The sequence below is a fragment of the Grus americana genome, chromosome 1 (assembly GCF_028858705.1).
Source record: "Grus americana isolate bGruAme1 chromosome 1, bGruAme1.mat, whole genome shotgun sequence".
NCBI classification, from domain to species: Eukaryota; Metazoa; Chordata; class Aves; order Gruiformes; family Gruidae; genus Grus; species Grus americana.
The window spans coordinates 194,922,165-194,946,076 of record NC_072852.1 but is presented as its reverse complement, the minus strand read 5'-3'; the positions used below and the strand labels follow the sequence as shown (position 1 = coordinate 194,946,076).

General features: G+C 38.6%; 1 protein-coding gene across 1 annotated transcript in view; it reads left to right on the top strand.

Moving 5' to 3' along the window:
- BRCA2 (BRCA2 DNA repair associated) overlaps window positions 1-23,912 on the top strand; it is a 43,041-nt gene that overhangs the window by 13,831 nt on the left and 5,298 nt on the right. Inside the window, exons 11-21 of the mRNA XM_054806964.1 lie at window positions 135-4,946; window positions 6,152-6,244; window positions 7,748-7,817; window positions 8,214-8,632; window positions 9,368-9,558; window positions 10,176-10,363; window positions 14,390-14,560; window positions 14,875-15,226; window positions 15,899-16,054; window positions 18,184-18,325; window positions 23,362-23,483. Of these exons, the coding sequence (XP_054662939.1) occupies window positions 135-4,946; window positions 6,152-6,244; window positions 7,748-7,817; window positions 8,214-8,632; window positions 9,368-9,558; window positions 10,176-10,363; window positions 14,390-14,560; window positions 14,875-15,226; window positions 15,899-16,054; window positions 18,184-18,325; window positions 23,362-23,483 (6,716 nt within the window). The remainder of the gene's footprint in view (window positions 1-134; window positions 4,947-6,151; window positions 6,245-7,747; window positions 7,818-8,213; window positions 8,633-9,367; window positions 9,559-10,175; window positions 10,364-14,389; window positions 14,561-14,874; window positions 15,227-15,898; window positions 16,055-18,183; window positions 18,326-23,361; window positions 23,484-23,912) is intronic.

Below are 23,912 nucleotides of genomic sequence, written 5' to 3'. Positions count from 1 at the left end.
ATGGTACCATTGTTAAGCATGTGTAGAAATGATCTTACGGGCCAAAATTTTACGAAAGTCTGAATTTGCATTTATTTGAATAAATGAGAACTATTTTATTAACATGATTTTTTCTGTAATGTCTTCTCTTGCAGGCTGCTTGCTTCTTGCTGGGAGAAAGCATTTGCAATCAAATATCAAGGAAAGTAATTTCAGCACTTGTACTTTAAAAATGGATATAATGGATAACTCATCTAATAATTCCTTCAACAATAGGCTGAAGCAACAAGACCTGAAAGTCTTGGGGGAAAATGCAAGACAGGCTCAATCTGCTACATCGTTAAAATGCCTAGAAGTATCTAATACCCAGAAAGAAGACACAACAGATTCTTTAAATAGTGAAATAATTTCAAATATAAAACGTAAAGTTCTAACCTCAGCATGCCTAATGGCAAGAAAGCGTTCCAGATTGCTCCCTAAAGGCTGTTGCCTAGAGAAAAGTGAGGAAGACAAGTATATGAGTGCTAATGTGAGCAATGGAGCTACTGTACCTCACAGCCTTGAAGAACAACTTGCGTGGCCTTCTCCTAGGGATAATGAACGGTTGATTGATGTGCACCACGACACTACATCTGTGACAAACAACAGTTTCAATAATACTTTGAGTCAGATCGACTTTGCTATAAATGGAGTCAGCAGTGATTGTTGCAATAAAATATCAACTGACAAAAGCCATGCTACAGACCAGTGGTCAGTAGTTAGCAGAGAAGTACTTGCACCTTTGGGAGTAAACTGCTCAGAAAATGAAAGTACTGGACTAAAACAAGGGGACAAAACAGATGCAGATGCCTTTTCAGAAGTTACAGCCAACAATCAAGAGCCAAAGTCAGTTGAAAACAATGAAAGCCCTCAAGCAGCTGCTTGCAATAATGTAGCTGTAGAGATTGCTAAAGAACCGTTAGATTGTATAGATGATAATTCTTTAAATGAAGTAATTTCTGAAGAAGATAAACAAGTAGCACCTATGTATTCCAGCACAAAGTCAAAGGAGGACCTAAAGAATAAAGGGAAATCATCAGGAAATCTCAATGCGTGCAGTTTGAATCTGGGCTTTGGTGGCTTTCAGACTGCTTCCAATAAGCAGATTAAATTCTCTGAAGGCAGTAGAGCAAAAGGCAGAATGCTGTTCAAAGATATTGAAAATGAGTACTTTGACGCCTCTTCTGTGGAAAGAGTCAGAAACTTTTCAAATCAAGTTAAAATGGAGAATACATTTTTCTCAGATTCAGAAAGCAAGTTAGGCAGTAATTTATCTGATTCTTCAGATTCACAGACAAGTTTTCTTGAGCCCAGGCATACACAGTTTATTTCACATAAAGTTGGCTTGTGTAAAAGCTTTCCTAGAAGTCAACAATCCTTGCAAGAAAAAGATCAAACTTTGACAGCAAGCCAAGAAGCTGAAATTGCTGAACTTTCTAGTATCCTGGAAGAAACAGGTAGTCAGTTTGAATTTACACAGTTTAGAAAGCAAAGTAACATCATACAAAGTCATGTCTTTCAACAGTTTGGAACTCTAGAAACACGCGGAACAACAGATGTGGAAAATACTTCTGTAACAAGGAAAGATGCTGATTTGTGTAGCACTTTTAAGTACGAAAATCAAGTAAAAAATGACAGGTGTTGTACTAAGCAGGAAAACATAAATGAAGACTCTAATGTGCTAGAATACAAAAAAGAGAACGCAGTGGTTTTTCATAAAAGTGACAAAAAGGTTACTTCTTCTAACTTTGACAGAAATGAAAATAGAATATCTGATGGGAGCTTTCCAGTAGCTAAACAAGACAGCTTTTCCAATTTTGTAGGCTTCACTTCAGCTGGAGGTAAAAAAATAAATATTTCTAAGGAGGCTTTGACCAGATCTGCAGAGCTCTTCAGAGACTTGGATGATGATAACTATTTGTTTAAATCTTCTGAAACTAGTACTAGATGTCGCAATTCAAATGGACCTATGTCTTCTAACTGTAATTTTGTCAGATGCCTGACAAAAGAAAACACAGGAAAAACGGTTTGTGTTTCAGATTTCAAAAGCATAGGTGCTATTTCCCACACAGGTTCCGTTTCCCACCATGCACAGGAAAAAAATGAGGAAAGTATTAGTACGCTGTTCAAGGCAGATATGGAAAATCAAACAAAAAGATCAATAAATGATAATGAAAATGTTAATTTCAGTAGTACTAACACTATCATCAACAGTCTATCATCCATTGAAAAACATAACCAGAATCATAAAACTTCCAAACAGTTTTTGAATCAAGGAGATCGCCGAGTTGAAGGTAGTTTGCAAGAGGACTCATTGGATGTAACACGTGTAGGAGATGCTATTACAACCACAGAAGAACATAGTTTAAGCAGATCAGATGAAATGGAAAACCTGTCTCCTAATCAGAAAGAAGACAGAGAGGAAAATGAAGGCTTGTCACAAAGTTTTTGCACTCCAGCTGGTGGTGATGTATCCGTTTCAGATGCAGCTCTGGATCATTCTCTACACTTGCTCAATGTACAGTGTGGAGAAAGAGATGTAAATATTTTGGAGAACTCTGATAAACAAAAGACAAGTCATAAAAATATGGAAGGAGAAGACACCACCTGTGATAAGAACCTGTTAGTGAATGAAAGCAGAATAAAAATAGGTTCTTACAGACATCATCAAGTACATTTCGAGCAAGAGGTGGATGTTGAAAAAAATGAAGTGAAAGGGAACTACCTGACTGGTTTTCATACTGCTAGTGGCAAGAAAATAGCAATTGCTGATGGATTTTTGGCTAAAGCTGAACAGTTTTTTGCAGAAAATTTTGATGTAGGGAAGGAACATAATGACAATTTTGAGAACCTCTTAAAGAAAAGGAAATGTGGTAAAAACTGTGTCAAAGGCTGTGATTTATGTACTGAAAGCATTGCTCGATGTGACCCTGAAAAACTTAATTTTAATAAAAAGCTTGTTCCTGAAGAACCTGGAGATCAACTTAAGCAGACAGTAGAGAGCAGTGCCATTACACACGCTGTGATTCTTGATACTGTTAAAGTAGATACATTTGTTAATCTAGGTGAAGATTGTGAAAGAGGTTTGGTAACTTCATATGCACATAAAAAAGCTGATGTCAGACCTGGAAGGTCAGAACTAGAATCCCTTCTTGGGCAGGACAGTAATTGTTTAAGTAGAACTCGTTTGTATGAAGATGGAAGACTCTTTGCAGAGAGAGAGATGGAATACTCAGCAAAAAAGAGGGATGATTCAGAAAACATGCGTGATTTTCCTGTGTACTCTGCTGCATCTCTGCATTTAACGAAGGTATCAGATGACCTTGAAGATAATTCTGTGCCTAGAGATACAAAAAATACTTTATTTGTTGAGGATAGTAACAATAAATCTGATCAATCCCATCTCTTAACTTCAGAGAGTAGCTCTTCTCATTTGAACTGCAACAATAAGGAATTTGACTTAGAACATTTAAATGAACCTTGTGCTGATACAAACTGCTTTGCAGACACCATAGTTAGTGCTTGCCAAAGCCAGTCACTAGTCAGTCTTCCTGAAGATTACACTAATTTAACCAGCTTAAAAGAAACATCACCTAATGTTGAAATTCAAAAGGATGATATGAAACAAATTGTGTTTAGTACAGCAAAAGGTAAAGCAGTTTCTGTTTCAGGAAGTGCATTAGCAAGAGTCAGGCAAATGTTTCAGGAAGACTACAGTGAATCTGTAAAGTACAAAATTGAGACTAACTCAAGAACTAATCAAACAGAAATTGCTGGAAATTCATCTTCCATCATTCATGCTGAGTGTCCTAATTCTGCTAAGTTTTTAAATGCTACAAGAAGTGAAGAGATTAATTCAGCTGCATCCCACTTTAATAAAGTAAATGCAAGTGCTAGTGAAAACGTTCACCAAGATACGAACACATTTGCAGATGCAAAGTCTCTTTCAAATTCTCAGAGGCGATGCTTTGAACAGAATATTAAGCTTTTAGGGCACTTGCCTGCTCCAGATAAGAAGATAAAGCAGTTGGATTCTTCTGTAAGGAATCTTGGATTTTTTAGTACAGCAAGTGGTAAGCCTGTACAACTCTCGGAAGAATCACTCCGGAAAGCTAGACAGCTCTTTTCTGAAATGGAAGGTAATCCTTCATCACATGTACAAGAATATTTAGTTGAGGAAGATGTGGAAAAGACTGAAATGTGCACCGAAGTAGTTCCTAGGAAAATGCAGATACCATTGCCAAAAGGGGAAGAAAATGCCAGTGCTGAATTGATTTCAAATCCAGCTTTTGGGTTCAGCACTGCAAGTGGAAAGCAGGTAATAGTGTCTAAAAATGCCTACCAAAAAGCAAAGGCAATTTTACGAGAATCTGATGACTTTTTAGGTAGTGGGCTTTGCATTACAGATCACCTTAGTTCAATTAAAGAGAGTGGTCAACATGTAAATTCTCGAACTGATAAAATGATCTCAGAATTCAAAACTGAGAAAAGCTGCAATGAAGCCTTTGACTTAAAAAGCATCTACCCTGAGGAAATGAAGTCTTTCCCAAGCACTCACCATGTCAAAATGCCTGAGTATGTACCACATAGTAACAAAAACAAGCAGTTAACATTATTTAAAAATACCTTGCAGCAAGAGGAGACTAGGCCTTTTGGAAAAGGGCAGCTGAACCTGGGGATGAAAACGGAGTCTGAAGCAGTTTCATGCCATGCTACTGCTAACGCAGAAATGAATATCAATCTTCTCCAAACTCCAAAAAATTACTTGGAAGTAGAGGCTGTAGAAAGTGCAAGAGCTTTTATGGAAGACGATCTTTCAGATTCTGGAGTACAAACTAATGCTGCACAGTCCTTTGGTGGCAGACTGGATAAAAATTTTCAAAATAAGATGTTTGGGAAGAGGCACTTTGAAGAAAAAAACTCACTTGGTAGGTCTTTATCTTGTATTGTTCAGCTCCATATTTCTGCACAGTGGATTGTTTGGAGGTTGGGTTTTTTGCATGTCACATTGGTTTTTAGGTCATATACAAGTTGAGGTTCTTTCTCTGAGCGTCAATGACAAAAATTCTTGCTGCAGGCAGTAGTTCATCCACCCTTTCCAGCCTTAAATGTGCAGTATGAGCTAAATTTGTGATTAGTAATTTTGAAGGTGTGCAGGTTTTGCTGTTTTAACATGAAGTTATAGAAGACAGCTACTGGTCCTTTTCTCTGAGCAGACTTACTTCCTTTTTTTTTTTTTTTTCTCTGCACAAATCTAGGGTTTTTTCATGAAAAATGAGTAGCACTATTTTCATTTTCACTTTTTTGTGCCTCGTAGGTGAGGACAAGGTTTTCCTTCTATTGAGATTGCTAGTCTGCTATGAAAAATAGTCGTTGGTCTAAAAGTGCAGTTTCTCACCATCTAAACCTGATCTGTCTCAGGGCTGAAGTGTTGGTACTTAATGCTTGCACCCAGACCTGCTCAGGGACCTGGGCCAGCTGAAAACTCTTTATGGAAGGGTAGATGGCAACAGAGTCGCTGCCTACCTGCACAAGTCCAAGTACAAAGGTTTGGCAGGCTAGTGTGGGAAAGTGTGGGTAGGCATGAAAAGGCAGACAGGACTCTGTCAGTCCAACTTGAAACAGCTGTGGCACAGTTGAACCACATCCTTCGTTACAGCTTCTGTAGAAGATGGGTTACACAGTTTTCAAAAGTTCTGTAGGGATTCTCTGATTATTGAAAGTACAAAAGAAGATGCAGGTGAGCTGTGCTGCTGAAGTCCGCTGTGGTGCTGTGGTCTGCTAGGCGGACTGTCTCGAGTATGTTCGATAACTTAAGGTTCACAAATTTTGGCTGGAACAGACCTACTGGCCACAAAAGATTCTGCAACAGATTTCATTATATGGAGTCTTGAAATCATTCTTGGTAACACAGTATTCATTCTGTATAGAAGAAACTTGCAAATTGTGGTCAAGTAGCTCTGTGTTCAAAAAAGCCTTTTAATACAGACACGTGATCCGAAAACTTGATACTACTGCTTGCTCTGACTTCTTGAACATTTTATTTAGAAATTATAATTAAGTTCTACAGTATTGGTAAAAAACTGAACTAAAAAAGGAACATCACTTTTAAAAATCTGTGGTTTTATCCTAGGAGAACCTCCAATTAAAAGACAGCTACTGCTTGAATTTAACAGAACAAAGAATTCCCCCAGACCTTTGAACGCTTCGAAAAGCACCCCTGAAGGTAATTCTAATCTTGTTCTGTTTGAAGCAGTAATCTGATGTCAGTTCCTATCTTTAGAGTTCTTCAATTTCCAATAAACTAACATATAATAAGATTGCTTAACTGCTTTTATCAATACAGTCATGAAAATTCAGGAAAGCTGCTATAATAAAGTCTCTGCTGACTTGAAATCAGATGATTAATGGTATGCCTCGTTGTGTAGAATCTAAATATATTACAGTGTACTACTTTTGCAAGGACTCTGGTTTAATTTCCAGCTCGGTAAGATTTTATCCAGTTTCTCACAATCCTACATCTCACAAGTTCTAGTCTCACTAGGAAGAATAGATTTTATTGATCTGTAATTTCTCAGTTAAAAACTATATCTACAGGAAAATGAGACGGTACTGGTAATTTCGTCATATAATAATTTGTGAAGAATATACTTACTGATTGGTGTCTATGTTACAGATGCTTTTAATATTTCAAGCCAGTAATACGGAGGCTTATGAAAGTGAAATCAAGGTTTTAAAGTTTGAGTTGATGCTTTATGTGAAGCTAGTTAGTGATTATGGTATTAGGATAATGTGATTTTGGCTACAGCTTTTGGTTGTGGGCTAAGCTGTATTCTTTAAGGAACATGTTCTTTAAGGTGCATGCTTTCACCTAGAATTCAGTAGCAGGATTCATCAAATACATTGGTTTAACCAGTATATTGATCCCTGAATGCTGTCCTAAATCTGTTCTAAGCATAAACCCTGTGATTTAAAGTTTAAAATGGGATTTGTAAGTTGCTGCCAGAGAATAATTTTATACCCTTCGTATGTAAATACTAACCTACCCTGCAGCAGGATCTGAACAGTGTTATTCTTTGGTGGAACAACTGAAAACAGTTCTAATCTCCAGTACAGTCTTACCTCTGACTTCTAGAACATGTGGCATCTTGTATACATGACTTCTCGTATGAAACTTCCTTTTTGCAGCCCAAGGGCATAGCACAAATGAGATTAAATTCCAGGCAGACATGATTTAGTTATGTTGGTAAACTAAGCAGTCGCAAAGCCCACTGCTTAAAGATAAGCATGTCCTGCAATGATGGAAGGAGTTTGTGCAAATGTGCCTTTTTCTGTTGTAACTTTTAAAAAAAAAAAGTTGCTAAAAGAGTTCTAAATTGAATTGTGGGCCTACCTGGAATTAACTGTATGATAAATGTTTCCCTTTCAGGAGCCTAAAAACATCTTGCAGGCTCACAAATAGGAACTTTTGAGAGTTCAGCATTGTGGTTGCTTACCCTTCAGATCTGTCTGCAACTAGTGTGAAGATGTTATATACAAAGATTTTCTTTGGGGAGTAAGGGGGAAGAACAAAGCTGTTTAAATCCACTCTGGAAACTTTTCTATATAATTTTTATATATATATATTTATATTTCTATATATATTTATAACATTAATATAGAAGAAAACATGCTGTAATATCTATCCATGTAATGTACCATTTCAAACTTTTTTCTAATTATTTTATAGGCATTTTCAAAGACAGAAGAAAATTTATGTACCATGTTCCTTTAAAACCCATAACTTGTCAACCTTTTGGGTGAGAAATTTATGATATATCTTAGAGTTCTTCTAATGCAATTTCTTAAAACCTTACAAGCTCTTGTAACTTTTTAAAAATATATGGTAATAATTTGCTAGCCAACTTTATAAAAGACTAATAATTTTACTTCAAAAGAAACATATTAAATTACCATATAACACATATTGCTGCAGTAGACCAGCGAGATGCTAAACAAATTTTACACTTGTATTTATCTTTTCTCGATAGATGAAAATTAAGTATTCAGTTTTTAAGATGTCACAGACTGATATTTTGTCTTTTTATTGATGCAGTGTTGAAAGTTGTATTACTAAATTAAGAATATCAAAATCCTGACCAAGATTTTTGTCAGGAAGCCAAAATCTGTATGTTTAAATGTTTTATTCTCTGTAGGGCTACTAAAGAAAGACAAGAAGTCAAAAAGCCTACCCTTACTCTACCAGATCAAGACTTCAAAGGATTCAAATCTAAACCTGCCATTTTTCAGCACTGTGCGGTAAGGCAGTCTTCAAATGGTACTTCAGGGTTTTCTACTCCATGTAAGACATCAGCAAAAGAGAGTGAAGAAGCAAGAAGTTTGTACAAATCTGGCAAAACTGCGAAAACTTTTATTCCACCCTTCAAAACCAAGCTGACATTTTCTATGGGTGAACAAGGCAGCAGCAAAAGATGTGACTTGCCAATCAGCAAAAATATGACTGAAGAAACAGAATTAAATCAGATCACAACTGAACAAAATATTGCTGAACCTCAAGATCACCAGTCTTGCATCCAGCATGCAGCAGACAGTGACCTAGAAAATGGCAATTTAGGTATTTTCAGATTTTGATCACTTTTCTATTGTGAATACTAACTATCAGAATTAAACCTTTAAGGAGTTTGTGTATTCTGTCAGACTTTTTTTTAAATAACAAGCAGCTTGTTTTTAAGCTTTTTTTTCCCAATTAAAATGTAGGCCTAACCTTGTAAATGGCTGATTGTGTCATTTTCAAAGTGGCAGAGTTTAAATGCTCAACTGTTTGACTTTATTTAGCATGTGGGTTTATGCCTTCTAAGCTCTCTTAAATGTTCCAGTGTGTATAATTTCTTTAACTATTACAATCAAATATTCTGGACTTCTTCAGAAGGACTCGTTGTGTATATTTGAACAGGTGCATGAGCATTTGCAGAATTAGATCCTGTATTTACAGGTCAAAGTCTCAGGATTACAGACTTTGTAGTCGTCATCAACTAATTTCTGTTAATTTGGAGTTTTTTATGAAGATAGAGTTCAGTCTGAAAAAAATATGTGGATTTAAGTTTAGTTCAAGGACTTATTCATATTCATTTCATATAAATATTATTCAAATGCCTTCAGTAACACTACTTATTTTAAAACACATTACACTTTGAATATTGAGACTGTTGCAGTTTCTAAAAATCTGCAGAGTGGCTTAGAAAACACACTCCTCTGAATCCGCTTTTATAGTGTAACTGTATACATTAAATCAATATATACTGTAAAAAGGTTTTGATGGGTTTAGGTTGGTTTTTTTTTCTCTTTGCAGCTATGGTCAAGATGATGACAAATCTCCGCTGTGCCAGAGATCTGCAGGAAATGAGAATTAAAAGGAAATATAGGCAAAATATTAGTTCACAGCCAGGCAGTCTTTATGCCATTAAAACATCTGCAAGAAATAGAATCTCTCTGAAAACTGCAGTAGAAGAGAAATCTCCTAGCTTTTATTCTACGGAAGAGGTATATTGATACCTTTTTACTGTCTTTCCTGGGATCTGTTCCTTCAGCAACAAAAGCTCAATAGCTTTTGAATAGATACATTCCTCAGTTTTGAGATAAGTATTTACAGTAGCTGTTACAGCAGTTGCTACTGTTTTTAAGTAGCTTTGCATCTCCGCAGGTTTTAAGACTATTCCAAATAATAAGGGTCATAAATGTCTCTGTAGTGTTATAATCAAACAAGTGAAGCATCAAACAAGGAAATAATCCACCAATTATAGTTGCTATTGACTTTTAACCCATATGAAGAGCTGTTTTAAGGTAACACACAGTTAAAATTTAAGCTTGGGCAAGTATATATCAATAAGCCTCTTGGTTTTAGTATAGTGCAGGTACAAAACCTATTGAATTTTTTTAAAAACTTTTAAAGCACACTATGATGCTGCTGTTCTGCTCAAATAATTGCTGGGAATTCCTCCATTGTCCTTGGATTACATACAAAATGGCATGGTCAGACAAAAGCTGTCTCAACCTCAAGGAAATGTCTTATCTGAATTTGTAACATTAGATATAAAAGCTCTCAGCTGAATTCTTACTGTATTGTCATTATTTTATCTTTTTCATCTAATTTTTTGCAGCTTTACACATACGGTGTTTCAAAACATTGCGTACAAGTTAACAGCACCAATGCAGAATCTTTCCAGTTTCTCATCAAAGACTTTTTCAGTAAGGAGTATTTATTAGCTGGAAATGGGATGCAACTTGCTGATGGAGGATGGCTAATACCTACAGATGACGGAAAAGCTGGAAAAAAGGAATTTTACAGGTACTGTTACTTATGAACTTGAAACAAGGATGCTATTTATTTAGTTAGTGATTCTCTTATCCCCTAGAATAAATCCAACACAGTGATCTTCTAAAGCCTCTGACTACTTCTGTTTTACTGTGCATTTTTATTATATCTTTTAGTGTAAATAAAGATATTGTAGGATGGTAAATTTACTATGTAGACTAATGTTGTTAGTGATCTTCACTGACCATTAACGAAAGCATACAAAGTCAATTTAGAAAATTTCTGGGGATTCTTCAACAGTGTAAATAGTCTAGAAAAATATTACTGTTATGTGTTAATTCAGCACTTCACCATTTTGTTTAATTAGCATTAATAGGTTTTGAAGATTTTTTTTTTTTAAGTGGAAAAGGATTTATTTCTGTTGGGCTCTAGAGTTTCTTGAGGGAAATGACAGTTGATTGGGCAGGTGCCTAGGGCTTTTTTGGTAGGATGGGGCTAAAAATATGGTTTTTCAATATTTTTTTTTTTAAAGCTGGTAGAAGCCAAGACTTCAGTAGTAAAACTCATTGATTCATTCAAGCTTTCCTTTCTGTATATAAGAAGCAAAAAATAAAAAGTGCACAAACAATCCTTGCTCTTGCACTCTTCCTGGTCCTTGTATCCCTCCTTTTGCAGGTCCTTTGAGATGAGCTGAAAAAAGTGTTGAGTGCATCTCTCCTAAACACTTTCATAAAAATTATGTTTTGTTTTACTGTAAGCAAGTTTGTACATTATAACTTCATCAAAAGCATGTGCCACAGAACAAGGAACTACCAACATAGTGTTGTTCTGGCAAAACTTCAGAAAATACTTAACTGTTATTTTCTGATTTCTTCCATAAATTTGAGATGCTCTTTTTTTTCGAGTCGTTGTCAGTGTGGACATGCATTCACACAAACACTCAAGACAGGGATCTGTATTTGAGTAATACTTTGTGGTCAAGTGTGCATTGCCAACCTACATAGTATCAGAATTCAAGAGGTTCGCAACATTTGCTTTGCAGTACCAAAGTGCAACAGAGATGGGTCTGTTCTAAGCTCAAGGACTGCTTTTAATTGAAAGTTCCAAGTTGATTAAGTTGGTGCCAGTAATCCCATTGACTAGCATAAGATGGGTACTTCAACATGTATAGAATATGTTGTGATCTATACTCCCTCATGAAAAAAAAAATTTGCTTTCTGCCTTATGGTCATCTTCTTGTCCTCCAGGACGTTGTGTCCTTTTCTGCAAAGCTGTTTTCCAGAGAGTCAGCCCCAGCCTGTTACAGTTGCATGGGGTTGTTCCATCGCAGGTGCAAGACTGCTTTTCTTGAATTTCATGAGATTCCTGCCAGCTTGTTTCTCCAGTCTATCCAGGTCCTGTTAAACAGTAACCGTGTCCCTCAGTTTATCAACCACTTCCCCAAATTTGGTGTCATCCGTAAACTTGCTGCAAGTGCCATGGCTCCATGCCATCATCTAGGATGTTAGCAAAGACATTAAACAACATTGGTCCCTATATCAATATCTGAGAGGTGCCACTAGTTACTGTCCACCTGCTGGGCTTTGTACTGTCAATCACAATTCTTTATGCTCAGCAGTCCAGCCAATTTTCCACCCACCTTATCTACTTATCCAGCCCATATCTTACCAATTTTGTGATAAAGAGACTGTAAGAAATTGTCAAAGTTCTTGCTAACATATGCAACATCCACTGCCCTCCCTTTGCCCACAGCACCAGTTACTTCTTATAGAAATCAGTTGGGTTGGTTAGGCATGATTTGCTCTTAGTAAATCCGTGTTGGCCATTCCCAATCACCCTCTTATCTTTCACTTGTTTGGAAATGGTTTCTAAGAATTTTTGCATGCTGCTCTGAAAGTTCTCAAGTCTCTCTATTTGATGGTAAACAAAGTTTGTCTCAGAGCAATCCTTAAAATTGATGGTGTTTTTTTCTAAATACTGATGAGGCACAGCTAATCCTCCCACAGTTCCATTTTGCACCCTGTGGCATCACATGCCGTTTCACAGACTGCTCTGGGACGTGTAGGCATGTGCATTTATGTAGTCACTCACAGGCAGAGTATGCAGAACTTGACCTAACTTGTTACTTGTCTGTTTCTTCCCCATTTGGCAAGTATTTTGCTATTAGCGATGCCAGCCCTGACTCTGCCTTTCCCTCCAGTGGTGACACGATAGTTGGATGTTTTGGGGGTATACCTTGCCAGGTGGAATGTTCCTGCAAAGCATTTATGGTAGATGCATAAAAGACTGTCAGGGATGTTCATCCATGTGCAGTTACTGTGCAGGACCTCTTGCCTACATGTCAGCGTTCTGGAGTTGCATGCATTTTAGAAAGCATGCCGGTCCTTCTTTTTGCACGTGAAATTGCTATTTCTAGGCTGACGAGCATCACTGCTATACAAATTAACAGGAGACGTGAGGTTTGAGGTTGTTGCTGTCAGGAAGCAGTGGATCTCTGGGAACAATGCATCCAGCTCAATCAGTGTATTTGCAATCTGCTGCTTAGGCCTATTGGAGGTAATCTTTAATTTTACACAATTTTCCTGTGAATGGGAAAGATATTAAACTATTTGCACAAAACATCTTATGCCTAAATGTGCCAAATATTGGCCTTTTTAGGCAGTCCAACTTCTTGTTCCAGTGGAAGCTTTTCTTGATTTTCAGATGTGCTCGTAATTCTGTGGTCAGGCCATGAGATATATGGCTTTCTACGCTTTCATTTTTCAGAAACAGAAGAGATAAACCACCAATGTACTGCTAAATATCCCAGAATAGCCACAGTGGTTTTGGTGTCAGAACCTGCTCTGGGTGGCAGTGTCAATCTGACCCCAAATAGCAGATATGCTCTCGAGCAATTTGTAGAGGTTGTTCCACAGGAGGTTACCTTCAGTTTGTGTATCTCTTCTGGATTTGTTATATGTTAAAGCATATGGTTAAGAATAAATACCTCCTGGTTGGTCAGCTGAATTAGTCTTTTTATCCCTCTAAGTATATTAACTAGATCTCCATCAGCTTCGTTAAGGCATCTGTATTTAGGATCTTAATCTTGAACTGAGTTCTGTCTTTAACTCCTGAATCACATTGTCTTTCACAAAAGATTACAGAGTATCTCCTAAAGTTTGAGACTGCTTTGCTGTCTTGTAATGTAATAATTAATTTGTTGGTCATGTCTGCTTCTTATCTTGCTGTATATGACTTTTTGGCTTTTAAATTGTTTCTTTTCCTCACCCAATTGCAATACAGTTCCTTAAAATCTTCTTGAGGCTTTCTGACAAGTCTGAAATTGACTTTTTGATTGGACTTAACTTGTGTTCTAATCTGTCTAATGGCTCAGCTATTTGAATCTGGTCTAATTCTTTCTTTTCCTCCTTTAATGAAGTGGCCTTGTTAGTGACTGTGGGAGCTGGAAAAAACAGATGTTTTCAACCCAACTCATGCAGGTCATGGTGGTATAGTTTAGACTCAACACAGCATGAAAGTCCATTTGAGCGGTCACTCAACGGAGAGAAGAAAGTTCTTCAGTAGTAACTGAAAGTTCTTTGAAATGTGTCGTCCACGTGCATGCTTAAAAAAAAAAGAGACGAAACCAAAAAGCCCAAACCACAACTCTAGAAACTGTGAAGTAGAAGGGGATGGATTGTAATGAACTCATCATGCAAGTAGGGGAAATTCCAGGGCTGAAAGGGAAAGAGCACACCTCTGTCCCTCTATGCTATGTACATCACTGCATGAAGCAGACCAAGCGTGCCCCCTGGAGCTACTGCTAGGGTCAAAAGTCTCCATTTCAAGAATGTATACAGGTATGCACATGCATGCCACCAAAGCATATGAGGACAAAACTTCAGTATTCAGACAACCACCAGATCAGGTTATGGAATGTAACCTCCCTGTTTGCATTGTAATAAATATTCCTTTGTTAAGGTTGTCTATGTACATAAACTGAATGCAGTGCTAGGGAAAAATAGGCAAGTAAAAACTTACAGTGGATTTCAGGTTAATTTATTAACAATTTATCTGCAGAGCCCTCTGTGACACTCCTGGTGTGGATCCCAAGCTGATAACAGAGGCCTGGGTTTACAATCACTACAGGTGGATTGTATGGAAATTGGCAGCCATGGAAGTATCTTTTCCACGTGAATTTGCTAACAGATGTTTGACACCAGAAACAGTGCTGTTGCAGTTGAAATATAGGTACGTGTATAGCAATGTATTTGGAGTTGTAATTTGTGATACTGTGTGCTTTCTAGTTCATAATATTGCAAAATAAGCACCTCTACCTTGCATTTACTATTTACCAGAATGCTCATGTTGTTGAATTTATGCATATCAGTATTAAAAATATTATGCATGTTATTTGCAAAAAATTAGATAACATTTGCTTTGCTACAGTGGTACTTAATCATGTAGATTGATTAAGCAATAGTTTGCTGCAAATTTTTTTAAGCAAAAAATAACGTGATGGATTTTGTTTGCTTTAACAAAGAATCATGAATTCTTTTTTGTAGATATGATTTGGAAGTTGATAAAAGTAAACGATCAGCAATCAAAAAAATAACAGAAAGAGATGATGCGGCAGGTAAAACACTTGTACTGTGTATTTCTAAAATCATATCGCTAAATGCCATTGTATCTCCTAGCAGTAGCAATAAGAATGTGGAAAGTAAAAAAGCAGCAGCAATAATTGAAGTTACTGATGGCTGGTATGGGATTAGAGCTCTTCTGGATCCACCTCTCAAAGCTTTCTTACGTAGAAGAAGGCTGACTGTTGGTCAGAAGATCATAGTGCATGGAGCAGAACTTGTTGGCTCTCAAAATGGATGTACGCCACTGGAAGCCCCAGATTCCCTTATGTTAAAGGTAAACCAAAATATTAGTTCAGTTTGATTGGATGTGACTGAGAGATGTGATAGATTCTATTTAGTTGAGCCACATTTTGTAAAACAGAAGAAGTTTCGTCAGGGCTTTATAAACAGATGAAGTTTTGTTGAAGTTTAGTAACCAAATTTGTAAGGCATGACACAAGGTAGCTGACACTATTCAATAGGATTGGAAGAGAAGTTTATAAGTTTTGCTACATATTTTGACAGTTCCAACTCCTTAATTTGATTAAGCACCAAGTTACATAAAGTATTTATCCATCATGGACAATATGGAAGCAGGAGGAAGAAGGGGGAAGAAAACCAGGTTATGAGAGGGTGGGCTTGGGGGGCAGGGTCTTGACTTGTTTGAGGATGAAGTGCTGGGTGAAGTTTCAGCATAAAAATTTTGCTCCTCTGATATAAAGCAATGGCTTGTCTCAGACGCTCATTTCCTAGAGAATTTTAACTCATCAAATTTTTAATTCCTGGTTAAAATACATTCTTCAATGTGAAAAAACAAGTTGAAATGAAAGTATAATATGTTCAGGTGCAAAAAGGAGGTATTCTTAGTGAGGTCAGTGTGAAAATAGTCTTTCCTCTAGATATAATAAGTTGGATATCTTTTTGACCTACCAGTGACAGTTTTTCATTCAACATTTAACTTATTCAGATTTCAGCGAACAGCACTCGATGTGCACGATGGCATGCAAAACTAGGATTTCATCGGGATCCCAGACCTTTTCCTTTGCCTTTGTCATCGCTTTACAGTGAGGGTGGTGCAGTGGGGTGTATTGATGTAGTTATTCAAAGAACTTACCCTATTCAGGTATGGTATAAGTATTTTATGAATCTAACAGGTTCTATGACATCTGAATTATATCAGTTAATTACTATATCATTCCTCAAATCAGACGTAATATAGACAGCTAAAAAATTTAACAAAAGGTACCATTATGTGTAAAATGAACAGGCGAGTTCTTGCAGTATGCGTGTATTTAATATTTCAGAACTGGAGTATTCTGCGGTGAGAAGAATTTGTGTTTGTGCTTAGTATCTTCTGGTTGGCTTTGCTTTCAGCTTCAAAAAGCCAGAAATAATTTAATTTCAGTTCTGTAATCTAAAAAGCATAGCACTTGTTTTAAAGGAGAAAAATAACGTTGACAGTTTCAACTCCAAGTAGAAGTGAAACCAGTTTTTTTCTATGATTAACATATATATCCCTGCAAAGAAGTTAAGTATTTATAATCATTAGTAAGATTATTTTTTCTTACATGTAGCTGGCTATATTGTTTAAGATGTATTATTTAAAAATATTACTGAAAATGCAATGTGATTATGATGTAAAATAGAATGAAGATCTTTTAAATACCACTTGATATCCAGACATTTTAAGTATGGTCAGACTTCACTGTAACTACTTGCTTTTATAACAATACCAACTACAGAAAGAAACAATATTTTTGTTAGTAATCAACCCTCTTAATATTAACAGTTTAACCAGGACACAGCTTTCAGATTTTGGTAACTTTTTGCAGAGCATGTTACACTTGGCATGTACATATAGGGTTTTTTTTTAATTTCTTTCTTTCTAAAGTGTTGTATAACTGTTTGTTGATGTAGAATTAATTCTGCAAAGGTAATAGCAGCAATATTTTATTTGGATCCTTACTTTGATATTTAGATCATTACTTTAATGGAGGAAATTGCTGCACTTACCATGTGCATTGCTTGATAGAACTAACCTTTATTTAGGTCCCAGAAAGTGGACTGTAATCTGTAACTGCATCACAGTAAATGGCTTCCAGGCTGGGGGGAAAAGTGGTGCTTTATATCTCACTATATCAAGAGACTGATGTACTGATGTAGATTTTTTTTGTTGTTGCTTTTAAAACACTGAGACTTTTGCTCAAACGTACCAAAATAATAGGAAGACTTGGGTTGTCTGTTGCCTTTTTACGTCAGGAGTCAAGGAGTGGAGGAATCATAGTAACCCTAATCAAAGATGTCAAACTGAATAGTGCAGGAAATGCATGGCATGCAGTTAATGAGGCAGGCAGAGCCTGTTTCAACAGTTCACTGCTTCGTAAGGATCGGCCCTTCAACCCTTCCTCATCCTGCTCTCGCTATACTATCTTGCCGCTTTTCTATGCTAAACCTGGAGCTCATCTGATCTTGTTGCTTAGCTAATTTAATTCACTAAATCAGGAGTAAGTAATAATAATAATTAAAAAAACCCAACCAACAACAACTCCAACAAACTGCTGTCTATTGAATTAACAAACTGATGTGATCTGATGAGGTCAGATATGTGCTAGAGACAGTGCAAGGGAGAAGATGGGACTGTGCAGCAAAGAGGAAGGGAAGGGACCACTTTCAGCAGCAGTGACTTCTCTGGCTCACCTGTCTCTTCAAACCAGGCACTTCAGGCATTAGGCATGGTAGTGGACAAGGCTGTAGTTCTATGGAACCGTTTCAGGCAGAAATGGTTTAAGACCATCTGCAGAACAACATTATAGTTCTTTTACAGCATCTAATCTAGCATGTTAAAACAGACAGTACAGTTGATGTGGAAAACCAGATTGTGTAGAATGCAGTTCTGGTGTATTTTTACATTGAGTTTGATGGTTTGTATCTTAATGTATCTATCTACTAGTGGGATCCAGCTATCTTCTAAATTACATCCTTAATACCTATTACTACAAGTTATGGTTTCTGCAGCTGTTAAATCATGCAGTCTCGACTACTGCTCCATTCTGTCTGTATATTTTTAAAGTGAAGATTTACTAGCCAATGCTGTGGGGTTTTTTGCCTTTCATCCATTATACTGAAAGAACTCATGATCTACTGCCTGTTCATTTTTTAAAGCATTTTTGCTTAGCAGTGAGTATTAGAAGGAAGCTAGGTGAGGGTAAAAATAAAAGAAGTCTGTGTTTTATTTGAATCTTTTTATTTCAGTGGATGGAAAAGACAGCTGGGTCATATGTGTTTCGCAACAGTCGAGCTGAAGAAAGGGAAGCTGCAAGGCATGCAGAGGATCAACAAAAGAAACTGGAAGCTCTGTTTGCAAAAATCCAAGCAGAATATGAAAAGCACGAAGGTAAAGCGTTTATTGTTTCAGAACATGTAATACGAACACAAAAACTTTCTTGGCATTTACAGAAGGGTTTAAAGAAACTGGCAAAAACTTATCTGGTGATAGAGAAGCAGAGATAGGGTGTTGTTTGTTGTTGGTTTTTGTGTTGCATTGTTTTAGGTTTTTTACTTCCTATGTCTCAAGAGCTTTCAGAACAAAACAGTTATGTACTTATTGCTTGGCTTTGCAGCTATCTTGGAAACTCTTCCTGAACATATTGTTAGCCAGGCTACTAAACAACTGCCATTGAGAAAATGCTCAGGGAAGTGCTACAAAATTTTGGAATTGCTAATTCCATTCTCTTCAAAGACCTGACACTGACCTCACACCCAGAAGTGGAGGCTGCTTAGGTTGTATCTCAGTAGACCTGAATGCCAAGCATTGGGCATCTTTCCTCACAAACATTGCGGGACTGTGGAAATACTGAGGTCAATGGAGCCACTAAATGGGACGGAGACTCTGGAGACACATGACATGGAGAAGGCTGAGTTATTGAGTACCTGTTTTACCTCAGCCTTAACTAGCAATACCAACTTTCAGCAATTGCAGGTCCTGGAGACCAGGGGAAAGTCTGGAGCAAGGAAGACATACACTTGGTGGAAGAGGATCGTTAGAGAATACTTATGTAAGCTGGACATACGTAAGACCATGTTTGGTGATGGGATGCACCCACAAATGATGGAAGAGATGACTGATGTCTTTGTGAAGTGGCTCTTGATCCTCTTTGAATGATCATGGTGATTGGTAGAGGTGGCTGAAGACTGGAGGAAAGCAAATGTGTCTCCTGTCTTAAAAAAAGGACAGGAAGGAGCACCCAGAGAACTAACTACAGACTAGTTGGCCTTACCTTGATCCCTGAAAAGGTGATGGAACAACTAATCCTGGAAACCATTTCCAGGCACATGAAGGAAAAGAAGGTGGTTGGGAGTAGTCAGCAGGGATTCACGAAGGGGAAATCATGTTTGACTAATCTGATGGTCTTCTGTGATGAAATACTGGCTTGGGCAAATGAGGGGAGAGCAGTGGATAGTGTCTACCTTGACTTCAGTAAAGCTTTTGACACTGTCTCTCTTAAGATCCTCATAGAGAAGCTGATGAAGCATGGGCAGACAGGTGGATTGAAAACTAGTTGAACAGTTGGGCCCAGACGGTGGTGATCAGTGGCAAAAAGTCTAGTTGGAGGCCAGTAACTTGTGGTGTACGACAGGGATCAACACTGGGTCCAGTCCTGTTTTAACATAGAATCATATAATGGTTTGGGTTGGAAGGGACCTCAAAGATCATCTCGTTCCAACCCCCCTGCCATGGGCAGGCACACCCTACACTAGACCAGCTTGCCCAAAGCCCCATCCAACCTGTCCTTGAACACTTCCAGGGAGGGGGCAACCACTTCTCTGGGCAACCTGTTCCAGTGCCTCACCACCCTCACAGTGAAGAATTTTTTCCTTATATCTAATCTAAATCTACCCTTTTTCGGCTTACAGCCATTACCCCTTGTTCTATTGCTACATGCCCTTGTAAACAGTCCCTGACCATCTTTCCTGTAGGCCCCTTCAGGTACTGGAAGGCTGCTCTAAGGTCTCTCTGGAGCCTTCTCTTCTCCAGCCTGAACAACCCCAACTCTTTCAGCCTGTCTTCATAGGACAGGTGCTCCAGCCCTCTGATCATCTTCATGGCCCTCCTCTCAACTTACTCCATGAGCTCCATGTCCTTCTTATGTTGGGGACCCTAGAGCTGAACACCACTCCAGGTGGGGTCTCACAAGAGCAGAGTAGAGGGGGAGAATCACCTCCCTTGACCTGCCTGTCACGCCTCTTTTAATCCAACCTAGGATGAGTAGGCTTTCCGGGCTGAAATCACACATTGCTGGCTCATGTTGAGCTTCTCCTCCACCAACACCCCCACGTCCTCCTCAGGGCTGCTTGCAACCCAGTCTCTGCCCAGCCTGTAGCTGTGCTTGGGATTGCCCCAATCCATGTGCAGGACCTTGCACTTGGTCTTGTTGAACTTCACGTGGTTCGCACAGGCCCACTTCTTAAGCCTGTCAAGGTCCCTCTGGATGGCATCCCCTTCCCTCCAGCATGTCAACCACACCACAGAGCTTGGGGTTGTTGGCAAACTTGCTGAGGGAGCACTCGATCCCACTGTCCATGTTGCTGACAAAGATGTTAACAGTGCCAGTCCCAATACTGATCCCTGAGGAACACCACTCGTCACTGATCTCCATTTGGACATCAAGCTGTTGACCGCAAGTCTTTCTTTGAGTGCAACCATCCAGCCAATTCCTTATACACAGAGTGGTCCATCCGTCAAGTCCAATGTCTCCAATTTAGACACAAGGATGTCATGCAGGACAGTGTCAAATGCTTTGCACAACTCCAGGTAGATGGTATCAGCTTCTCTTCCCTTATCCAACAATACTGTAACCCTGTCATAAAAGGCCACCAAATTTGTTAGGCACAATTTGCCCCTAGTGAAGCCATGTTGGCTGTCACTGATCACCTCCTTATTTCCTATGTGCCTGAGCATAGTTTCCAGGAGGATCTGCTCCATGATCTTGCCAGGAACAGAGGTGAGACCAACCGGTCTGTAGTTCCCCGGATCTTCCTTTTTCCCTTTTTAAAAATGGGGTTATGTTTCCCCTTTTCCAGTCAGCAGGAACTTCACTGGACTGCCACAACTTCTCAAATATGATGGATAGTGGCATAGCAACTTCAGCCACCAGTTCCCTCAGGACCTGCAGATGCATGTCGTCAGGTCCCATGGACTTGTGCACCTTCAGGTTTTTTAGATGGCCTTGAACCTGATCTTCTCCTATAGTGGGCGGTTGTTCATTCTCCCAGTCCCTGCCTTTGCCTTCTGTGACCTGGGCAGTGTGGCTAGAGCACCTGCCGGTGAGGACTAAGGCAAAAAAGTCATTGCGTACCTCAGCCTTCATTAATGATCTGGATGACAGGACAGAGTGTACTCTCAGCAGGTTTGCCAATCATACCAAATTAGGAGGAGTGACTAATACACTAGAAGGTCGTGTTGCCATCCAGAAGGATCTCGACAAGCTGGAGAAATGGGCTGACAAGAACTTCATGAAGTTCAACAAAGGGAAATGCAAATCTTGCACCTGAGGTCAAATGACCCCTTTCACCAGTATATGCTGGGGGCCACCCAGCTGGAAAGCAGCTTGGCAGAAAAGGTCGTGCGGGTCCTGGTGGACGACAAGTTCAGGAGTGTTACCAGCAGGTCTATGGAGGTGATCCTTTCCCATCTGTTTAGCATTGGTAAAGCCACATGCGGAATGCTGTATCCAATTCTGAGCTCCCCAGTACAAGAGAGAAATGGACATATTGGAGACCGTCCAACGAAGGGCCATAAAGATGCTTAAGGGATTGGAGCATCTGACATAGAGGGAAATGCTGAGGGAGCTGGCACTGTTCAGCCTGGAGAAGAGAAGGCTCAAGGGGATCTGATCAATGTACATAAATTCCTGAAGAGAGGTTGTAAAGAAGATGGAATCAGGCTCTTCTCAGTGGTGCCCAGTGACAAGGCCAGAGGCAATGGGCACAAACTGAAACACAGGAGGTTCCCCTGGAGACATCAGGAAACCTTTTTTTACTGTGAGGGTGACCAACAGTGTTGCCAAGGGAGGCTGTGAAATCTCCATCCTTGGAGATATTCAAAAGCTTGCTAGACATGGTCTTGGGCAGCCTGCTGTAGGTGACCCTGCTTAAGCAGGAGGGTTGGCCAAGATGACCTCCAGATGTCCCTTCCAACTTCAGCTGTTTTCTGATTCTGTAATGGGATATGACACTGCACACCTCTGCCAGCAGTTTCAGGTCTGCTGTTGCTACAAGTGCTGCAAGTGGCTGCTGATTGCTGCAGCTTCATGAAGCTCACTGCTGCAGCAGCAATGTGTTTGCTTCCCCTTAGGTGTGTCTCAGCTAAACTGGAATGAGGAAGGGTATTAGGATTCTTGCCACACTTATGGATTCCAGCTGCCTGGATACTCTTGTCTGGTTTTTGGGGAGGAGTTTTTGTTGGTTTTGGTTTGATGGTGATTTTTGGTTGGTTTGGTGGTTTTGGTTTGGGGTTTGTTTTTTTTTTTTCAGGAACAGATAAGATTCCATCACTAGCGGTAGCCTTTGCAATTAAAATTTCACAGGGTCATATCTACAACCCAGATAGCCTCTCCCTTTCCATAAATCTTTCTTGTGGTGATCTGTAACACTGAGATGTTCTCTAACTGCTTTCTCAGAACCTGGAGTCCCTCAGGAATAACAAGGAAAAAGCAAATAAAACCATAACCTAAAAAAAACCCAAACCCCCTCACAAAACCAAAAAACCCATCCACAACTGACTCTTAATTGAAATTGGGGATTGCTTTATAATTCTTAACTTCACTGATATGAACTTCCACTTATCAGTCACCTCATTGTGTTGTTTTGTTTGACTGGTAAACTGTCTATACTGGAGTCTACTACGCTGTAGGAGTTAAAATGCCAGCAGCAAAATTCCTTACCTAAGAAGAGGCTAAGATTTTAATGTGATGAAGTTAACTTGGCTTTTAGCTGATGTCCTAAGAAGGCTTCATGTGCAGGCCTGTGGTCACCTGTTGTCCCAGATCTTGGTATCTTTGAGACTTTACTGCTCTTCTCCTGTATGAGAGGAAGTTACAGGCATATAGAAAATATGGTCAAGTATCAATGAAGTTTCATGGCAGCCCGTCCTACCCTCTCCTAAGTGCAGACACTGATACTGGCTTCTCCAAAGTTTGTATAATATTCTAATCTATGTTGTATTTAAATGAATATTTTTTTTCTGCTTGAATTTTCCTAATATATATACACACACACATATATATCTCGGTTCCCATATAGAAGTGTTTTGTGGTTTTATTCTGGCAAGGCCTAAGTACTACCATGCTTAACAATTACTTACATAGTTATTTTTCCTTCACTTGTGAAGTGTATTGCTGTAGTCAGCATAATGGCTTTTTTTTTCAACAGAGAGAACTAGCAGAAGAGCACCAAGATCACACATAGTTACAAGACAGCAAATCCATAATTTGCAAGATGGTGCAGAACTTTATGAAGCAATTCAGAATGCATCTGATCCTGGTTATATGGAGGTAACTGTAGATCCTACTGGGCTACATTTGAAATGTTTGTGGAATACTTTACAAGTTAGCAGCTCCTGCTAAAATCAACTATTAAATTACTATTTATTTTTGCCACCTTTTGAAATTTTCTACAGCATGCTTATTGCTAAGGAAATTAAGATTAAAATTTTTGAAAATATTTTCATGAAGGCTTGTTGAAATAGATAACATCTTGGATTGCAAAACAGAGTAAGTTATTTTCTCTTGATATAAAAATCCAGGATATAGCACAATTAAAAGTTAATGTTACTTGTGATTTTATTACTTTGTTCTGTCTTGCTTGTATGACAACTAGATGCATCTCGTAAGTCTTGAGTTTCACACACTTATGCTTGCATGCAGTTCACTGAAGTGTTTGAATGATTATATTGTTGTTGCTCTCTTCACTCCCTGTTCCAG